The 22,659-nt window shown below is 41.2% G+C and overlaps 1 protein-coding gene across 1 annotated transcript in view; it reads right to left on the reverse strand.

The window, feature by feature from the left end:
• Positions 1–2,660: 2,660 nt before the first annotated feature.
• Mal2 (mal, T cell differentiation protein 2) overlaps positions 2,661–22,659 on the reverse strand; it is a 26,006-nt gene continuing 6,007 nt past the window's right edge. Inside the window, exons 2-4 of the mRNA XM_075961019.1 lie at positions 14,022–14,192; positions 7,167–7,322; positions 2,661–4,831 (exon numbers count right to left, since the gene is read on the reverse strand). Of these exons, the coding sequence (XP_075817134.1) occupies positions 4,760–4,831; positions 7,167–7,322; positions 14,022–14,192 (399 nt within the window). The 3' untranslated portion in view covers positions 2,661–4,759. The remainder of the gene's footprint in view (positions 4,832–7,166; positions 7,323–14,021; positions 14,193–22,659) is intronic.

Consider the following 22,659-nt stretch of genomic DNA (forward strand, 5'->3'; position numbering starts at 1 on the left):
GTGAATGTATGAATGGGAGATCTAAGTATTCTGAAGTTTTCATTTCAAATGAATGTGAAAAATATAGTTCCAAATAAATGTCTAAAATTCTGCAATTTTAAAATAGCAAGTATACTCAATACTGCAGTAACTAATTTTCATCCCCCAATAATCTTGAGTTGAACTTTTTAGCAATTTAATACCTATTTACCTGAAATCAACAAGAGAATAAGAAGAGTCAGAAGCAGTAAGAGGACATGTAGATATTCAAGGCTTCAATGTTCACTCTTGTGGTTGCTTGAATGAAAATGACCCCAGAGGCTCATAGGGAGTGGCACTAGTAAGGGGTGTGGCTTTGTCAAAGTAGGTGTGGCCTTGTTGGAGGAAGTGTGCCACTGGAGTGAGCTTTGAGGTTTCAAATGCTCAAACCAGGCCCAGTGTCATTCTTTCTTCCTCCTGACCATGAATACAGATGTAGAACACTCAGCTCCTTCTCCAGCAATTCAGAATTGACCACTGATGAGGGAGATGATGAAAAACAGCTGTGGCTCCCAACCACCTACAGTGATGTGGCTCGCTTTATACACTAATGTCCTTCTAAGTTTTTTCCTTCTGATAAAGACTCATTTGGGTGTAGCAGGCTTTCATTTGGGCCACCAACCAACTCCCAAATCATGACGTGGAGACTTATTATTAGTTATAAATGCTTAACCTTTACATGTTGCATTTGTTCATGTTGTAGAATACTTATCTAACAATGTAAAGATATGTTACATTTATTTATATTGCATTTGTTTAACTGTGTTGCATTTGTTTAAACATGTAAAGATGTGTTGTATTTGTTTCAGCTTGCCTGCCTAAGAAACCTGATAGGTCTAGTAAAAAGCTGAATAGCCAATAGCTAGGCAGTAGAGGGATAGGGGGGCTGGCAGGCAGAGAGAATAAGTAAGAGGAGGAATCTAGGTTCGAGAGAGAATGAGGACAAAAAAGAGTGGTATACTAGGGGACAGACAGACAGACAGCCACTTTGTCAGCCAGACATGAAGGAAGTAGAAAGGTAGGACATATAGAATGAAAGGAAGGTAAAAAATCCCTAGGGCAAAGCATAGATGAAGAGAAACATCTTAATATTAGTTATAAGAACTAGTGGAATATATAAGCCTAAAATAAGGCCCAGCATTCATAACTAAAAGTCTCAATGTCGTGTTTTGAGGTCTGGTGGTCAGAGAAAGCCTGGTGCAAATTTTTGTCATGTGTTTCAGCCAGTGAGCAGATACTGCATATATTTTGAGTATGCAGGACAATTGGGAAAAGTGCTGACTCAACATGAGGCAATGACGTTCACAGAAGTGTCCCTTGCCACCTTTAGCCTAGACCCTCACACTTCAAGATTAACAAATTAGAGAACAAGGCAGACAAGAAATCCTGGGTCTGTACAGATGATAGCTGCCTAATAGGACACTCTTCATTCAGTCTTGGCCTAAATTCCTTTTTATTTTTTTGAAATAAGGTCTTTACATATTCCAGGCTAGCCCTAAACTCACTATATAGCCAATAATAACCTTAAATTTCTGATACTTCCGCATATACTTCTTGAGTGGTGGAATTACAGACTCACGCTACCAAAGTCTATGGTTTTGGGTATCAAAACCAGAATGGGAGCTCACTAACTCCAACTGGACTGGGAATAAATGAGCAAGGGAACAAACAAGTCCCTCTGAAGGTGGTTGACAGTTGGGGCAGACTGAGGGGCCACTGATAGTGTCACTGGGATTTGTCTCTACTGCATGTACTGGCTTCTTGGGATCCTATTCTCTTTGGATATATATACCTTGCTCAACCTAGACGTATAGGGAGGGCCTTGGACTTTCCACAGGGCGGGGTGCATTGCCCTCTCTTAGGATTGGAGGGGGGGTGGGAGAGTCTGTGGAGGGAGTGGGAATGGGAGGAGGGGAGGAGTGGGGATTTGGATTGGTATTTTTTTTAAGTAATAAAATTAAAAACAAAACCCAGAGCTATGCAAGCAAGGCAAGCATTCTACCAACTCAGCTACATCCCCATTCCCCAGGCTGGCCTAAATTAGCTTAGCAAAACCCATGTTTCTTATTCAAGACAAAATAGTCTTAGAGAGGATATGATTATGTGTTTAAACATGAAAAATTATTTTACTAAATCCTTTTTTGGGGGGAAGGAAGTAAAATATGGAATAATGGAGGCATATAGAGAAATCAAGAGCTTGGGCTTTCAAGACAGACTGCAAGGCTCTGAAGCTGTGTTGTGCCATGGTAAGTGGAGGACCCTGGCCTGTCCTCCTTAGCGTTTTAGTCCTCTAATATTTAAAATAAGTTAACAGTATCCAGGCCATCGGTAGTTATTATGAGGATTAGGTGAGATAATATTTTTAAATGCTTCAAAACACCCACTGACATGGACGCACAGGCCAAATGCTTTCTAAGAAAAGCATAATGCCCTTCTCATGTCCACTTCCCTCTAGTGCTACCTCGCCAGGTTTTAGCTCCTCGTCTTCACCCCAGAGAAAGATTTAGTAAAATTTCCCGAGAGAATCCCTTTCACCCTCAACCACCTGCTGGAACACAGATCATTCAAGAGTCTGGAACTTCAATCTAGTTTCTACCAAACAGTTAACCGAATGTCAAAAAAAGAAAAAGTGACCCAAGAGGTTATCAAATGAATACTTTATTAGAGTCATAACACTTATAAAATAAATTTATCAGATTTTTAAGACCAACCAACACTTTCTCGTTTGTACAGCTAAGATACGTAAAGAGATTCTTAAACGCCATCATTTTTGTTCAAGTGCTTTGTCACGCAGCTCACCAGTCTAGAATGCAATCAAACTATAGATCTAAGTGTTCACAGTTAGTGGGCTTTGGGTTCGGGTCTTACTAATCTAGAAGCAATCCATTTACAAAAGGACCACAAGTACATCTGAACGAGTTCATTTAAGTTAATACCAAACCAAGCATGGCCTCTTAACACCTTGCGGGGAGGGATAAAAATCTCAACTAAATTCTAGTGTATTACATTTTAGTGATCCAAAGTACAATGTACAATGTATCTTTATGGCACATTTATGACTTCATAATATATAATTCATAATACAGGTTTTTGGTGTGTGGTCTGGAGTTGGAAAAAATGAAGGAAGCAGGGCATTATAGAAGAGATAAGAGATAGGTGTATAGGCTGTGAGATGGGTTCCTTCAAGGTACACATTGAAGTGTACTTCTTCTTTAGCTGTACCACCAAGCTAGCCCCCAGTATGTTCTTTTTTGGGGAGAGTGTTAGATAAACAGCATTTGGCCACTGGTTATGCGATTGAACACTATGCTGTTCATTCACACTTTTTCTCTATGTTCCATGAATCCAATACTCCAGCTTCATGACCCTCTCAGGTGATGGGTCAGCCAGAAAACAATCCTCAAGCCCCCTTTTCCAGCAGCAGCCCTGTTAAAGCAATGGGCACGTAACTCGAATGAGACTACGGTGGGAACGGTAGCCTAGCTTTACTTTGTTCTCAATTCAAGCCATTTGTGGTGCATTGCCAAGCCCATGATGTCAATGGGCAGATTAGGATTTTTTCTTTCTGTACTATCCAGCCAGAGCTAGCTTTTGTGTTAGCTGCTGTTTTAAACTGACTTTGTCTGCCTGACACCAAATACAACATAGATATCTGGACTATTATCAAAGCATGTAAGAACCTATAACTTTATGTTATAGTTAATAGTCTATTCAAATTTAACTCAGAAAGGAGATGCGAAAACCATCAGGAGTAAAAATTCAACTCTTTAGAGAGCTATTTGGAAAAGCTTTACACACATAAATATTTATATATTCATGCACAGGGCAATTATCCATACTCTATGGCATAAATAAACCAAAGTACAACATCAGCACAAGATACCAGTTCCAGGAGTGATTAACTGCCTCTGGGGATCTTGTCTTAAGCACTCTCATGTGAGATCTTCTGAGCTGTTAGGAAACCATTAGTTTGGAGTTTATTTCATACCTTATTTTTCTCTACACCCAAGGCTCTGCTGGGGTTGGCTTGAGAAGCTGTATGCCCTTTTAAGGGTAAGTATTCGACTAGTAACAAAAGGCAATGTGATTATTGTAAAATGAAAAAAAATATCTTATGTGGCTCATCTAATGAGTTTGATAAACTTTCATGATTAGTTCAATATATGGCAGTAGTTGATAGAATTATGGCCTGTGGACCAAATCCAGTCTTGCTTCCTTTTTGTAAATAAAGCTTTATTAGGATACACACATACTCATTTATTTACATAGTGTCTATAGCTGCTTTTATGTTACCAAAGGACAGAACAATTGCCACAGAAACCATATATACTACATATGTGCTATCTGACTCCTTTATTAAAAATGTATATCATTCTCTGTTTTACATTAGATACAGAATTAAATGAGAAGCCTGTTTGGGATATATTGTTCTAGTTATTTACTCTTATTAAGGTTTGGGTGATTTAAGAAACAAAAGGAATACTATTGTTTTGTGAACTGTGTCTGCATATTTTAAGAATATGCAGGGGAAATGTACTTAAGAAAAGAGAGCTGGAAAATGCTTCTCCAATATCAGAATAAAATGAAAATCCCACAAACAAAACAAACCACAGCTTTAACTTAGGTTCTCTTTGTACAAAGTAAATGATGCTTGGAATGCTGGGACAAATGGTACCCAGGCGATCAGACAGATAAAGCAGACAGGTGAAACTAGCACACAACTGTTGGTTTCCAAGGAGTGTTACGGTCGCCATCTTCGCAAAGCCAGAACCAAACTGCAACCATAACAAGCTGTCGTCATAAAGGTAAAAACCTAAGAGGAGGGAAGAAAAACTGCTATCAGATTCACAGCATGGACTTCTAGAAAACCCATTCCAAAGCGATCACTGAATGAATACTCACCAGCTGACCTGAAGATGCCCCAATACAAAGGATTATTTCATTGTCTTCTATGTTCTGATGATTTTGCTTTATCTCCTCAGAGCCCTGAGTTTCCCTTTGCACACGATAGCTCTTAATTTTCAAATCTACAGTCAGTCTGACACCCAATATTTGCTCACATATCAGGCCCACTTGATAAGTATTTATTTATTTTAAATGTATTTATGTTTATTTTATGTGCATTGGTGTTTTGCCATGGGTGTCAGGTCCCCTAGAACTAGAGTTGTAGACAGTTGTGAGCTGCCATGTGGGTGCTGGGAATCAAAACTAGGTCCTCTGGAAGATCAGTCAGTGCTCTTAAATGTTGAGCCATCTCTCCAGGCACCATATTAAGGAATTAAGTCTAAGTTATTTAACCACCCAGTAGTTTCACAGCTAAAAAGATAGTCACTAGCAAACTCTAAGGAGACATCAAATCATTTCTGTGTGTTTTCAAACTCAGCACACAGAACCCACAGGAAAGAATCATGAGTCTGTCTCTTTCTCATGTGGGAGCCAGTCCTCACACAGAAGCCCAAGCCCTGCTCTGTCTGAGCTGCTTCTTTGCTGTTACGAAGGACTTCATTAACACCAACTGTGCACGCATCAGGGCACTTAGTGCAGATAAGCAAACAGTCCACATTGTCCCCATGTGACACTTAGAGGCTTGTGATGAAAAGAAGATTATAAGACAATACAATTCAAAATGATAAACTCTCACTATCTCGGGTAGCACGAGAAGGGGGAGCAGATCCTGCCACAGAAATTTGTTACAGTTTAATTAACCCTTCCCCTGCTGCCCATTTCTGTAATGTATTTCTAATGTAAACAAGGTCCTCTGAGTGAGAATAGTTGCTTTGGGAGAAGCAATGATTAGCGAGAAGGAAATTCCCTCATTCTTAACTACACTGAGTGAAAAAGAAAAGCAAGAGATTTAATCCAGTGTGACGTATGAATGACTGGTCAATTTTAGCTGCGGAAAACTCAGGAGCTCAAGTTCTGGCTGGACCAGAGTGGGTGGGTAAAATGGAATGTCATGAAAGACTGGAAGCATTGATCCACACAGGGAGGTGGCTTCACTCTGGCAGAGGGAGAAAGACAGGTTTCCAGAAGATGCATGTTGAGAAAAGAACACTACAGAGATCTCTAAAAGCTGAGCCCTTTAGGGGGCAAGGGCTAACAAGGAAAGATACTAGGCTCACTAATGCACTATAGGAATTATTAAATATTAATCAAAATATTTCATTACAGAGAGGAGTTTTATTTTGTGATAGTTTTAAAAATTATCCATGGAAATGAAAAAAGCCCCATTTCTTTGCATTATTTAATATAAAATGTCGAGCTCACTACAATACATAAAAAGAGGAAAAATGTTTTTAAGTCCCTATGGAAGAGCTGGGCGGTGGTGGCACACGCCTTTAATCCCAGCACTCGGGAGGCAGAGGCAGGCGGATCTCTGTGAGTTCGAGAGCAGCCTGGTCTACAAGAGCTAGTTCCAGGACAGGCTCCAAAGCCACAGAGAAACCCTGTCTCGAAACACCAAAAAAAAAAAAAGTAAAAAAAAATAAGTCCCTATGGAAGGCTTCTTCCTGTATCCCATCTGTTATAAATGCTGGTGAATTTGTCTTCCCACTCACTGACACTGACCCCAATAATAAGAACTGAAACTTATTCATGTCAGTCCTAAGCCCCCTAAACCCTCTTCTATTTGGCAGACTCATGGCAAATATGCAGCCAATAATCCCGATTAAAAATGGGTCCCAAGTAGAAAAGAGCAAGGCTAGAAACAAAACCTTGCCACAGTGCATCCTAAAAAGTCAGGTGCTATAGACTCAATGTCACCTCAGATAATGTCAACATCTTTGGGTGCAGTGGGGTCACACACAATACAGGTGACAACAGTATTTTGCTACAGGGTCGCTGAACGGATAAACAAATAGCTATTGCATATTTAAGTTTTTGTTTGTTTGCTTTTTTTTTTTTTGAGACAGGGTTTCTCTATATAGCTCTGGCTGTCCTGGAACCAGCTCTGTAGACCAAGCTGGCCTCAAACTCATAGAGATCCACCTGCTTCTATCCCCATGAGTGCTGGGATTAAAGGTGTGTATCACCGCTGCCTGGCTTACATCTTTAATTCTAGAGGCAACAATTAAAAGGCTACTGCTGCCTGAGGAGTCTCCTGGATGCTTGGCCGTGGGAGGACAGCGCTTCCTTCAGGGAGCACTTACCGTGGCTGCCACGTTGATGTTGTACTGGTTGTCATCCAGAAGCGGCTGCACTGTCAAGGTTGTGTTGCACTGCAGGTCATGCAGGGAGGTAGCCGCTGCTTCTAGTAAAAAGGCTCCAAAGTAGAAGACAAACACGACAAAATGATAGACAAAATCCTGAAAGAGGCGAGAAGAGGCATTTGTAAGTAAAAATTGGAAGATGTTTTCCTGTTTTTTTACTCCCAATGAAGTTTTAGATAGGAAAGCTCAGAACATGTAATCCAATTGTTTTACGGATGTCTATTTTGATTAGTTTAACAAAACCAGGCCAATAGAATCTAAATAAGTCCACCCCTAACTGTAGAGTTGTGCTAATTGTTAGCTGATGGGAGAGGGAGGGATAAGTTGAGCCTACTCTGGTGGAAGACTAGAGATTCAAAAACATTTGGGCAGCACAAATTAATCTTGATGTCAGTAAAGCACTTGCCATGCTAACTGGAGGACCTGAATGCTAAACCTTATTCTCATGTTAAAAAGCCTTGAATGGTGGCATGCAATTGTAATCTCAGCACTGGGAAGGTGGAGACAGACAGCAGATAGCTAGTCTAGATGAGTTCCAGATCTCAGTGAGGGATTCTGTCTCAACAATCAAGGTGGATGGCCCTTAAGAAGGAAAAACACTCAAGACCCTATGGACGTGTGCATACACATGAACACACATACACAGCTATCATAATCCCTGGCACCTTTCACACAGAAAAGCAAGGATAATGTTGAGTGAATGGACTTGGCAACTGTTGGAAATTTACTATTTGTCTTTTGCATGACCCCATGCTATCAGTACCTGTGACTAGACTTTGGTTCTTAGGATATTTTGTTCTTGGGTTTCAAAAGACTTGAGACAAGCTTATTTGTCTGAGCCACTCCCTGGGTGGCTCTCAGGGAGTTGTAGTACATTTGGACTGAACCTAGTCACTGTGCCCAAAAGAAGATCTCAATGGGCAGGTTGTGCTACGAAGCTTCTCATGGACTTGGCCAATGCTGCAACACAAACAAGGCTTGTCTTATTTAGGTTACTTCCTTCGGTGTTATTTACTACAGGCCTTTCTTTTTTCCTCCACATAAAACACACACACACACACACACACACACACACACACACACACACACACACCACAAAACAAAAGGAAAACCCCCAAAATAAAAGCAAGCAAACAAACAAAAACCAAAAAAGCCAACCAACCCGCACCAACAAAATCTCTTTTTCAAAATCCTTCTTAGAGCCTGTTACTTAGCAGCTTTGAGATGACTTCAGTTGTTTTAATGTTTTTACTTCTTGACCATCATGTCGTTTTAGTTAGGTTATTAACTGCATGATGATTCTTTTGTTGCCCTGTCTACTGCAGAGATGTTTTGAAAGCCTCTCTCAGGCTTATCTATCCTTGCCACTAGAGAGCCACACATTGACAGCTGGACACCTGGTTGGCTTATTCCAATTCTTGGTATACATGGGGGGGCCACATGAAATGTTTTCCACAAGGTTCACTCATGGTTTGGAGCATTTGCACTGCACTGGGTGTTCTCAAATACTGGAATGCAGTAGAACCATCTAGAGAATTTACTCAAGTGTAGACGAATAAGCTCCACCCCCTCAGTTTTGGACTCAGCCGTCTGGAGAGGGTCAGCTGAGACTGTATATTTCTGACAGGAGTCCAGGTAATGCTGCTGCCTTGGTTTGGGATTATCTTTTAAACACCACCCTTGAGAAGTCTTCGTTAAGGTAGGCCCATTCCTGTTCTGAGCCTTCTTCACATGCGATTTCTCCTGACTAATCCCACCAGCCAGCGCTCACACGCCCCAGTGTTCTGCCTCTTCACATTTTTATCAGACAACCTCAACCTCGAACATTGCTTGGAATTTTCCTTTCAACCCACATGACCATTTTCAAATTTCTAATCTCGAGTCAGTGCTCCACTCTTTTGTTTAGGACTGAACATTCCCTAAATAGGAAGGAAGGAAGGAAGGAAGGAAGGAAGGAAGGAAGGAAGGAAGGAAGGAAGGAAGGAAGGGATTAAGGGGGGAAGGAAGGAAGGAAGGGATTAAGGGGGAAGGAAGGAAGGAAGGAAGGAAGGATGGGATTAAGGGGGGAAGGAAGGAAGGAAGGAAGGAAGGAAGGGATTAAGGGGGGAAGGAAGGAAGAAAGGGATTAAGGGGGGAAGGAAGGAAGGGATTAAGGGGGGAAGGAAGGAAGGAAGGAAGGAAGGTAGGAAGGAAGGAAGGAAGAGAGGGAGGGAAGAAAGAGGAAAGAAAAAATGATAGTAACACCAATGAGGAACCCTTGTTAAATGGCAGCATGGAGAAGGGAAGACAGCCACTAAAGCCTGAGCTTTATCCCTGGTAGTGCACACCTAACCCCAGCACCCAGGAGGATCACCAGTATGGGCTACAGTCTGCTCTAAATATATATATATATATATATATATATATATATATATATATATATATATCAAGATTGTCTCAAAGGGGGAAAAATAGTTTAGGTTAAAATGGCATACACTATATTTTAGGAAGTTTAAATTATTAAGTGATGTTCATAGCAAGGATCTGATTAAATGTACGTCCACCAGACTTGTGAAAAATAAAGGCAAAATTATTTAATTGTATGAGCTTTAAAAATCTTTCTTCTAAACAGTACCCTTCCTTAGCATAGTTACCTTAAAAAGCGAGGGGTAGAAGTTTAGAATTTTTTCTTTAAAGTTAGACCAAAATGGCATTAGTCTCACATTAATCTTACCCCACCCCCCAGCCCCAGCCACAGCCTTTTCAAAATCAAAATCGACTTCCCATCTGGGCAGGTGGTACGTACCTGTGATCCTAATCACTTGGGTGGTCGAGGCGAAAGCGAGTTCTATGGTAGGGCACCTAAGGCCCCGCATGAAGGTAAAAGGTGTAACTGGGTTGAAAATACAGCTTAGAGATGGAAAGTTTGCTTAGCATGCAAGAGGCCTGAGGGTCATTCTCAGCACCACTCAAGACAATTTTGGATTAAATGTTTTATTATACCAATCATAACCTAAATCGGAAGCCTTTGGAAACATTCCAAACATATCTGTATTACGAATGTGATTTGATCACAATTAATAAAAAAAAAATAGAAAAAAGTCCTGGGGAATTGACTTAGCAGTTTAAAGAGCTTGCCGGGTGAGCAAGAGAATCAGTGCTTAGAGTCCCAAGAGCCTACTCAGATGCCAGGTGGGTGTGGTGGCCCCACCCATCATCCCAGCTCCAGGAGGTAGAGGCTGGGAATTTCTTGAGCGGGCTGGGCACCAAGAGCTGTTTTTCAAACAGTGAACTCTGGTTTGAATAAGTCCCCGCCTCAAAGAATCATGTGCAAGAGTTATTGAGGAGGACTCCTGACACCAACCTTGGGTTCATAGGTATGGGCACATATATGCATGTGTTCTCACACGCGCCCACATGCATGCATACCACATGCACACACAGTGATTATGGAACAATGGAAAAAGTGTCAACATTAGTGTTCTACAACAACGACTTGGAGAGAGCGTATCATTTCCAAAATGTCCTCCTATGTTTCTCAATCGGAGTCTAGGGGTAGTGTTAGATCATTCACATGGGAATTTTTTCTTAGTAGTTGATGTCTAATAATTCTGGAATGCAACAATTAGAACTTGTACCAAACTGAAGACGTCTCCACGACGTGCATGACTCAACTACTGTCCTGGCCTGGGAGTGCACAGCAAGCGTTACAACCCACGCAAAGCTCGAGAGGTGATCAGAACATGGATCCATGTGAAGAAAGTCTTATACAACAAGGAAAAAAAAACCTATTCTACGCCGAAACAACATTCAAAGAACTTGAAGAAGGCAGGAAGGAGCTGGCTCCTGGGAACGATGCCCACCAAGTAATGAGCCCCGTGCCATGGCAACCACAGTATCACATGCTGTGTTCAGCTAGTACGTGGTGGACAATAGTAACTATGACATCTGAAATGTTCCAATGTTGAGAATTTTTGAGTAGTAAAGTTTGTGCAAATATTCCAGATTTTTTAAAATCTACATATTTGAGATACTTTTGGTTCTAAGCACTTACCCAACCTGTACCTATTTCTTTTCCTTAAGGGACAAATGAACAGACAGCACAGGATGCTCTTCCCAGATGATCTATGGGACAAATCATCAAAGGTTTCCTTCCTTCCTTCCTTCCTTCCTTCCTTCCTTCCTTCCTTCCTTTCTTTCTTTTTCTTCTTTTTTCTTTTGCTTTGTTGAGACATGGTCTCACTTTCTTAGCCCAAAGTGACCTTGGACTTGAGTCCTTCCTGCTTCATGCTATGGAGTGCTGAATTATGGATTTGCACTGCCAGATCCAGCCTTTCAACACTTGGATACAGCAAAACAATTAAAGCAATGAGAACACTTGTGGTTTACTGCTTGCACATCACACAGAATGCTACAAAGGGGTGGGAAAAACAAAGTTGGGAGAACCAATAACCTACTATGATTACTAATGATCACTTTAAGTCTTGAAAACAAGATTTAATACAAGCAGCTGGGGTCAGGGGAGGGCAGGATACAGTACAGAATCTTTCTTTCTTTCTATTTATTTATTTATTTATTTATTTATTTATTTATTTATTTATTTATTTATTAAGGATTTCTGCCTCCCCCCCTCATCCGCCTCCCATTTCCCTCCCCCTCCCCGGATCAAGTCACCCTCCCTCATCTGCTCGAAGAGCAATCAGGGTTCCCTGACCTATGGGAAGCCCAAGAACCGCCCACCTCTATTCAGGTCTCCAAAGGTGAGCATCCAAACTGCCTAGGCTCCCCCAAAGCCAGTACGTGCAGTAGGATCAAAAACCCACTGTGATTGTTCCTGAGTTCTCAGTATTCCTCATTGTCCTCTATGTTCAGCTAGTCCGGATTTATCCCATGCTTTTTCAGACCCAGGCCAGCTGGCCTTGGTGAGTTCCCGATTCTAACAAGACCAGGAATGACATTCAAAAAGTACTGAAGCATTTAAAAGGTACATGTACCAGTCAATTAGAAAGGATACTAGATGCTGCAGGATCCTAGCGATATTTCCAGACTGAACACTTCAGTTGCTAGGCAATCGGGAGATTCTAAGAGAAGGGTTTGTTGGTGTGAGATACTGCATTTAGGAAAACCAGCAAGATGAGATGTGATGATGAAGGATCCTGAGGTACCAGTATGGGCAGAGTGGGATACACCCACCTCATAATGTCTTTGAGTCTGATACCTAAAGACCTGCATTTCCTTATTAACTCAGGGGACCAACTGATTCCTTGGCAAATCTTCTTATAGGAAAGGCAGGCACTCAAAAAGAGGAGATAAAAGATTTATTTGTATTCTACTTAGGGATCCAGGATTGTTATCACACAACTGAGTAACAAATATTGAAGTTAGGGGAAAAGTAGAAAGACACTATCTCAGTGATCTCCCAGAATCAGAATTACAGGACAAGACTCAGTGTCTTTGAGGAATTAGAAAGACCATTGATTGGTGATTATTAACCAGACACAAAGCTAAGCGCAATGAAACTCATTGTTTTCATTATTCTTTAATGGCGTCTGGTAAGCTATTTATTACTACTGCTGTAAACATCTGTAATTATAGCTCTCCTATGTTTTGTGAATAAAATATTTTCCTTTAACATTTATCCTAAAGCTGTTGGGAAAAATGCTATTTACTCAAGAAGAATATATAGAGATCAAAATATGGTCTTATTTAAGTTTCTAAATACCCAAGTATAAATTGGAACCTGAAGGGGGTTCCCTATGAGTGTCCCTAAAGCCCTGTCCACTGTAGATTGGAATCATCCCCACTGGTCTTTTTAATTTGTCCCAGAGAATGAAGGAAACCACAGGCATGGAAAAGAGGCTCCAAACCATAAATGTGAAAATACAGTCAGTCATTTGCTGTGAATGGTGCTTTATTTTAAACATTGAGCTTAATACTTTGTTATCAATTTATTTTTCAAGACTCATTGTTTTAATGTTGAAGAAGAACTGTTTATAAAATTCCCTTTCAAAACATTGGGAAAACAATATGGAGTTACTTGTTTTCTGAAAAGCGTGGACAATCTGCCCGCCTCCCATGTCTATCAGTCCGTAGTCTATTATCTGCCCTCCGTGTCTGTCAGCCCCTAGTCTGCCCTCCACAGACACCAGGAATGTAAACAGTGCACAGGCATACATTCAGGTAAAACGTGCATTCACATAAAATAAAATTAATAAATCTTAGAAAAACTATGAGCATTTACATTGTATTATGTATTCTAAGTAACCTGCAAATGACTTACACTTTATAGTACAATGTATATAGGTATTATGGAATTTAAATCTGCATATTTAATGAAATATATATATATATACTTATATATATTAAAACCTACATAATGATAATCTATAGGAGCTTGCACCCCAGGTTTGAGGGTACGTCATGCAATTAGTGCCTCTCTTACCAAGGGATGGCTAAATCCATCTAAATCTCCGAAGAAAAAATGAGTGGAAAATTTTAAGATGCTCCAAAGGCATTTATTCAATCAGAATGCAACTTATTTGTTGCATCATATAAAATCAGTTTTGAAAAGAACGACCTAAATCATAAAAGTAACAGTGTGAATTCTCAGTTGTACCAATGTGGAAATTTTACAAACTGAGGTCCTATTATCCACCAAAACCACACCTTGGCACCACAGTGATCCCCTCATGCCGACCTATTTTCTCTTCTATGCAGCAACGGAAAGAGTAGATAGTCAGGCATTTCTGAACAGAATGTGATATTTGTAAGTTTTTTACATTTTCTTGCAATAGACTTACAATAAAAATGTCTTACCAGGAAATTCCAGTTGGCATCAATCTGAGTCACCATACCAGTCAGAAACAGGCCCAGGAAGAGAAGGGAAAAGAAGAAGGCTGTCACAGATACAAACATGACCCATCCTTGGAGCAGAGGTAGAGGAACGTTGGAGGAAGCAACCAAAATCCAGACCAGTCCCCCAAGCACCTGGAAGAAGAACAAAAACCAGAGAGTAGTAGCTTTGCTTTGCATCAACTTTGCCCTCTCGCTTCTTACCCTAGGCCCCTGTGCTCATCCCTGCTACCCCATTTATCATTGTTTCCATATCATTACACAGATGCGTTCTCGCCTTACGTGCAAGAGCAGTCTGGGTTAATCCTGTACCTGGATTTTCATGCTGGATTCTCTTCCTCACCCAAGTGTTATATTGTCATCTACACACACCTGCAGTGTTCTCCAGCCATATACACACACCTGCAGTGTTCTCCGGCCATATACACACACCTGCAGTGTTCTCCAGCCATATACACACACCTGCAGTTTTCTCCAGCCATATACACACACCTGCAGTGTTCTCCGGCCATATACACACACCTGCAGTGTTCTCCAGCCATATACACACACCTGCAGTGTTCTCCCGCCATATACACACACCTGCAGTGATCTCCCGCCATATACACACACCTGCATCATTCTCCAGAGATATGCACACACCTGCAGCATTCCCCAGCCATCCTCAAACACCTGCAGTATCCTCCACCCATCAACACATACCTACAGGGTTCTTTATACATCTCCCCACACCTGTGGTGTCTTGCAGCTAGCCTCACACCTCTGCAGCCCTCTCCAGAGATATACACACTTCTGTAGTATTCTCCAGCCATGTACACACGACTGCAGTGTTCTTCATACATCTACCTATACCTGCAGTATCCTCCAGCCATTAACATACCATCCAGTTATCTGGCTGTCTCTATAACCAGCATCCTGTTGATGGGTTTTCATTTCAGTCAATACCCTACACACTGCTTGGTCTTCATTTCCTCTCTTTCTGCTCTCATTGCTTGTTAGAGAGTTCCTGAAAGAAGAGCAGCTGTAACTCTGTAATTTCCCATGTGCAGTGCACATTGTTCTGTCTTCATGACGGCCTACTTGTACTTTGGACATCGGTTCCTACTTGTACCATCATAGCTGCAGATGTGGTAGAAGAGAGCAAGCAATAACAAGCCACCAGCAGTTACTATCTACCACGTTCTGGAAATCAAGTTTGTACCTTAGATTCATGTCATAGTTGATGACTATCCAGACATACGGCTGGGTGCTGGGAATAAAATCAAGCTGCAGTAGCCTCTGTCATCACAGAACTCAGTCTATTCTAGGAGATGGGCAGCTAGGCAAGTGATGAAAATACTGCTGAACCAATGCCAGAGCTGGGGAAGAAACTGGATTTTATAGTTCCACACAGTAAATGTTCCAGAGCCAGATCTAAACAGCCAGGAAACTTATCCCAGAAGTCATAAACCCCAGGACTGGGATAGGATGATATAGAAAGAATCTAGGCAGGAGATGAGTCTATGATGCTCAGGCAGGCGTCGGGATAGCACATAGCACAGGCAAAGAACACAGATCAGCGGGATGTGAATACCTGAACCAAATGATAACAGGCTGGCGGGGCTTGAGGACAGTCAAGGAGATTTCAGTTCATGCAAGGGCAATGGCAGCCATGCTTATCTTGAGCAGAAAGGAGCATCTTCAAGACCTGCACTTAGAAGTTCTTCTGGCTAGAATGTGAGACTAGACTGGAGAGGGAAGGATGTAGGACTCAAGGCTACACAGGATGACAACATAGCATAAATTATCATGAAGGTATGGAGAACAGAGAGGAGGTAGCACATGATGACTGTACTGGGTCAGAGAGAAGACCTGACAGGTAAAGCAAGTGAGGGAATTCCCTAGGTTTCCGGTGCAGGGAGCTAGGATGCCATGAGAAAACAAACACTGGAGGAGAAACAGGGCAAAGATAATCAGTTTTCTCCATCTTACCAGTAAAGCAAGAAAAAATGGCATGGCCTTTGCAAGACACGGTAGGCCTTTTGAGATCTTACCAGTCCCTTTTCTTATGCCATAAACCCTCCACATTTTTTATATTACATAAAATTCTGTAGCTCAAAAACAAAGCTCTTTCATGTCTGAGTGGCTGGCATTGCTGGTCCAGAATATCACTACTCAGACCTAACTTGAATATATATATATATATATATATATATATATATATATATATATATGTATGTATAATCTTCCAAGTTCTATCCATTCTTAGCTACTCGCTCCTGACCCCCTCCCTAGGGGGCAATTGTTACCTATTGGACATACAGGATAACTGAATACCTTGGCTTTTTCTTCGTCTTCACTAACAGACTACACTACTTCTTAGATCTCCATATCCAACTCATTTTATCAATTCCATGATAATTATTTTCTATCAGAGACTATGCTAGATTTGGCAACATCAAAAGTTCACATCCTTGCTTCAAAGATGCTTTGGGCAGGTACAAACATCCCCCTCAACCCAACACAGGATGTTCTCCTTTTTTTTTTTTTTTAGTGTATAAACAGACTAGTGCTTATATGAGAGTAGTCTGAGCTCCCAACCTGGAAGGCCAGCAATATGTGGCTTCATATGTACTTAGGTAATGTCTTTGCTGCTAAGATCACAAAGGATAAAAACATTCAAGTTTTAAGACAAAGGGCTCTGCCATATATTTTGATGTACCCTGAAAAAACATTCTATAAACATAATAAATTACTGCTTGTGTAATGATAGTTCACGATCCACTTAATAAGCTTATAGTTGTGGTATTATATCTCAATTCCTTTTACTTTCAAATAAAAATTAACAACCTCCAATGTTTTACACAATAAATTTAAGTAATGAATATTAATGCATGTTAATTTTTAACTGCTACTTATCAGTGATTATGAGAGTTCAAAAGAATTTGTTCCTCAAAGATATTATCTCATCTCTTATATCATTTAATGAATATTTGAAGGCAGCAAGAATGTCTCTAATGCATCAATCTTTTGTTTCCCTGGGTCTTCCTTCTAGTAGCCTTTCCTTATTCGTTACCCACAGATAAGCTATATTACTTTAAATGCAGTTAATGAATTTTAAATCATTATTAAATTTCAATTAATGCAAGCACCATTTACTGAGCAGCTATGTGCAAGGGTGATGAAAAACAAAGAACTGACAGTCATTAGAACAGGCAAATTGAACAGACAAGCACAGTCATATTGCTCAGGCATTGTGGTAAGGTAACATCTCTAAGTAATCCCTTGAATCAAAGTAGTATTTAACAAACTTGAACTCAGATAGATGGCCCCCGAACCTACTGTTGGACAGTGAGCAAGGACATTCAAGAAAAAAAGCAAACTGGTGAGGTCCCAGCTTTCAGCGTTCTAACTGAGGGAGAGATAGGCACCATTAAATCTGATTCAGAACAGAGTGTGGCAAGCGTTATAAAAAGAACTGAGCACAGTGAGTCCCGTGGAGTGGAAGAGGGGAACAGCAGTGTAGCAGGAGGTACCCCGAAAGGTGGGCAGTAAGGCAGATTTGAAGTCAGGCTTGGGCAGGGAGCCTAACATGCACAAGAAAGCCTAACATGAACCGCTCTATCAAACTCAAAATTACAGCCTTTCCCACACCTCAAGCTTGGAAAAGGAAACTTGGTACTTACAGAAGAAGTGATCTGATTGGCCTCATCTGTGGTGTGGGGGTGGCATGGCAACGGGAGGGAGGAGAGGGAATGAGTGCTAGCTAGTTCTTTCTTTCTCAATTAACCTCACCCACACACCAACTCTAGGCATCGTGTGTTTGTTCCGCTCCTGGGCTAGCTTTGAGTGACAGTGGATGAGGGCAGTTCAGCTCCCGTTTAAGTGAATGAGTGGATGGCACGATTAAGCTCACCTTAGATAGCCACTTCAAGAGTATCCGTGATTGGCATCTACAAGACCCTGGATTCGATCCCCATTCTCACATACACACAAAGAACAGCTTGCTGCTGTAGGGTCACTCTGGTTTTGACTGTCTCTTCCCTTCTTCACAATTTCCTTTCGGTGGAAGTTACCTTTCCTTCTAAGTGTCTCAACCTGGCTTCCACACTAATAAATGGGCTTCAGGTGAGACCGCCTGTGCTTAGAACACTGGCTTCCAATTCCAGGCTTTAGTAAGCTTGGAACATTTCCCAAATAAGTGACAATCACTAGTGCTCCTGTCTAGGGGAGAGTCCTGCTCTTAGGGACAAACAGGAGAGCAGTGAACTGGTTAAAATCCGAGGGAGAAGAACTGATAAAGTATCCTGGCAACGACAAACGTGCATGCTGCAAGAGCAAGGAATTAAAAATGCCACGGTGCATTCACGTTCTCATCCTGGATCTGAGTCCACATTCTAACCTCATGTCTACCTCTGCCTGCTGCTGCTCCCCAGTGTTCCGAAAAGCACTGTATTTGTGTGTGAAATGTGCTTCCACTCCACATTTCTGTAAGGAACCATTACATCAGAGTTCGCAGACCCAAGCCTCAAACTCCAACCAAAGGCTCCTCTACAGCCAGGTAACACAAAGGAGAAAGCCTTCTAGAAACATTCTTCAGCTTCCTTGTGGATGGCTCTCCTCATCATTTTGGCCCAGCTTCATAGTTACCTGGCACACATAGGCTCAATTATGTTTTGAGGAGAAGTTATTAATTTGTTACCTGTTATGGTTTGAATGTGAAATGTTCTTCTTCAGGCTGTCTTGGGGGTTGGGAAATCTTTTAGGGATGGGGCCTTGCTGGAAGGAGTTGGTCACTACAGGTCAGGCTTTGAGGATCACAGCCTAGTTCTCTTTCTGGCCTGAGCTCTTTTTTCTACTACCTGCTTAGAAGAGATCTAAGGGCCTTGCTGTTCATGCCTGTGGCATGAGCTCCACTATGCCTTCCCTGCTACCATGAACTGTCCTCTCTCAAACTGAGTCAAATAAATTTCTCCTCCTTTCAGTTGAATCAGTGAGGTATTATATTCTCACTGTTATGGAGAAGAAACTAATGCACTACTCATTTCTAAACCAACAGATACTTTTGTGGTTTAAAATGTTTGTTGATTACATTTGGCTTATGTAAGCTAGAAGGGTGTGGCTTGACTAGAGATCCCCTCCCATAAGAAAACCAAGGGGTGGATATTCACCTACAGATCACACCACCCTGCCTGCAGGCTCACAGTTGGAGTTGAAGCAGGTTTTCCCTAGGAGCTATCTGCCGGTTAAAATATGTAGACCTACAAGAAAACATCCTGGCAAGGATGCAACATTTGTGGCTCTGGTTGTGTGGATACAGACATCTCAACCCATCGCCTATTTTAAGGACTCTCTTATGCTCTCAAAAAAGTCATTTTAGCAAATATCTCTTTTCTTTTTAAAAGACACTGATTTCCTGACAAGTGGGTTTTTTTTTAAAGCATATGCTCTGACATTTTAGATAATAACTTTTCAACCTATTCGATACCTCCATTTTTGTATAGTACACTATTGTCTTAAGTAAACAGGCTAACTTGTAGTAATGTTGGAAAGCAGAATAGAGGACACCAATCTTAAGAGACAAATTACCAGGCCTATCCTTAGAGAAAACTACTTAATTACCTAGAATAATTTTCTGTGTTGTCTTGTTATTAGCACAACTGGCCATGTCATCTCTCCTCTGCAGGGAGACTGAACAAGTAGCAAGCTTGGGGGTACAGAAATAAGTCTCCTAGCGAAACTTACAGAGTCTGAATACGAAGGAGAAGGTAATACAATGTTGGAACTATTAGCTAACACATTGGCTTTTTTACAGCCAAGTCTGTTCTAAGAATTTTATTTATTTTTTATCAACTTCATCCTCACAGCCTAAAAAATATTATGAGCACCCTGTTAAAGGGAAGTTAGTTGAGGTGCAGAACTCTCAGTAACTTTGTCAAAGTCACACAGTTAACAAATGCTCGATGTGGGATTTGGACTTGGCACTGATGTTCCAGAGCATATGCTTTTACCAAAGTTTGGTGTTCATTCTAGACTTAGATTTCTATCAACTTTCCAAATGACTGCCTCAAGTCATGTAAAACTGGCTAAATGGTAACACAGGGAACATTCACCCGAAACTTCTGACCCCCTCACCTACTTGTTAAGTGCATCTGCCTTAATGGGTGTTTATTTACTGGGTACCTGTTCAACGTTATAGTTATAAATGTTTAACATGTCTAGAATTTATTGCCTACATAAAGAGAGAATGTATAATCAGCCCCATGCTATATACAATTTATATTCTGGGAGTTTTTTTGTTTTGTTTTGTTTGTTAAACTGGACACATACTTGTTAAGACATACAGTCTTTGACTGGTAGACACCTTGACAAGATAGACTATACGATGCAAGTTCATTTACAATGTAGTTGCGCCCAGCGGTAGTCATACTAGAGACCCTGGGTCCCACCCACCTAAACTTCCTTTTTTTCTGGAAATGGTCCTTTCCCAACCCCCTTTCTCTGCATCCCAGCCCATCATCTCATCCTCTAAACACAAAGAACTAGGTGCACTTGTCCGTGCATCTATCTGCTTACCACCCAACAAACTTCTGTATAGCTGACCTGTGGAAGCATATCCTCCAGAAAGGCTTCTCTGGCTGGAAGCCATCTTCAGTGTTCCTGTGGTTACTGATGCATGTATCCTTTTGACCATATACAACATCTAGATTGAAATCATGGACTCGCATGCCTATCACCCACTGGGCTGTGAAGTCAGAAATGGTGGCATTTCCTTAAATGGTTCTGAACACTGGGAACCCAGGGGACACTTTCTACATGAGGTGTTCAGTTGTGTCCTGCTCAAAAGAAACAAAGACCAATCAGTGAGCAATGAATAGTTCTAAAGAAAGTGCTGGAAGAGTAACTTCAGATCCCAGGAACACATGACTGTCTACAGTCCAGTCCATTTCCTAATATATGATGATGTCAAAAACAGGTAAGGAGACTAGCAAGTAGAAGCATGTCCTCCTTGATTTTCTGGTGACTATAGTATGAGCCCCACCTCCCATAAGATCTTTGGATGCCGGGGAAGAAGGTGATGGAAAAAGTGGTCATCTATTGCAAACATACCTCACCAGCACCAACTTTCAATCTTTTCTGCTCCCCATTTGTCCAGATACCCTAACAGGACTGAAACAGCCACTGTAACTTCTGACCAGGCTAGTCCCTAGGCACCTGCCATCCTGATTGTGAACTGTGCTGACATCCATGCAGATTGCTCCTGGATTAGCCCTGGTGCAGGTTACGGGCTATAGATCCCACTAATCTAGAACAAGCAAGTTTTGTTTTTTGTTTTCTTTTGTTTGTTTTTGTTGTTGTTGTTGTTGTTGTTTTTTTGAATTAGGGAAAAAATAAATTCTGGAAAGACATATATAGACTTGGTCCATGAACACAGTCTGTTAATTGCAAAATAGATTTCTGCTCTGCATTGACATGCTTTTGTCAGTGCTACAAAATATCATCTTCACCTCATGTGACTCAGACTTCTATGTCGCTTTTTAAATAGCTAATGCAAACCCTAAAATAGAAAGCAAACAGTGTAGGAGAGAAATGAACTTCTGGCCTCTTTGCGTTTGTACTTATCAATTCCCTTGGTTTCTGAAATGTCCTTTCCATGTAGGTAACTCCCCATCGTGTAGATTAAAAATGCCTGTATGCCAATGTTCTGGCAGAAACTGGATAGACCACTACCTCCTTTCTTTCTTTGTTTTGACTGTTTTCCTTCTGAAAGTCTTCATCCTCATAAAGTTGAGAGTATCAGACAAGGTCGCTATGAAAAGGGCTCAACCCTCTTCCATTAAAAAGGGTAATGAGGAATGCAGATCAAACTGTTTAACTTGGAAAAAAAACATTATCATTTGAAGTTGTAAAGAGCATGTCTGCTCCCTAACTGCTTTTTTCCACTTGTCAGTTCTTCTAGAATATTCTTTCACACTGTTTGTATCATAAGTCAATAGCATAGCATGTGCTGACTCCTGCATGTGTGTCACGCATAGTACACTCGCCTGCTACCAGTTCGACATCATGGCGGGGCCCTTTTAGTTCAGTCCCACGCCAGCAGATGTGTCAAGTCCACAGCTCTTACCACCAGGCCACAGTTTTAAACAGCAGCAGAAACCAAATCTCCTCTCCTTGACCTTTCCCTTTGCAGCTCAAGGTCAATCCTTTCAGAAAGTTGGTTCAAAGTCTTTAAATTTTTAGTTCATATTTCCTACAGGGCTGTGAGTCATGGAACATGAATGCTGAACAATGAACTCTAGCAGGGGCCCTGGCACACTTTCCCTTTCAAAAAGTTAAAGGCTCTTTTCCTGTGATTAGAGATTTTCAACACATAGGCACAGGGGGAGAAAAAAGTCGTACGCATAGGATAAAAACCCTTCTAGAGAGGCAAACACATTGGTTGCTAGGTCTCCTAATCCACTTCAAACAGTGTCTCTTTGCAATCAAAATCTATTCTCTGGCCAAGGAAATAAAGCTCTATATGCTTGAACATTTACACAGGAGTCATGCTAAAAAAAAAATGTCAAAGACATAGCTGGACGTACCTCCCAGAGTCCTCTGCGTGACTACTGCATTTCCCTCC

The sequence above is a fragment of the Microtus pennsylvanicus genome, chromosome 2, assembly GCF_037038515.1.
Source record: "Microtus pennsylvanicus isolate mMicPen1 chromosome 2, mMicPen1.hap1, whole genome shotgun sequence".
NCBI classification, from domain to species: Eukaryota; Metazoa; Chordata; class Mammalia; order Rodentia; family Cricetidae; genus Microtus; species Microtus pennsylvanicus.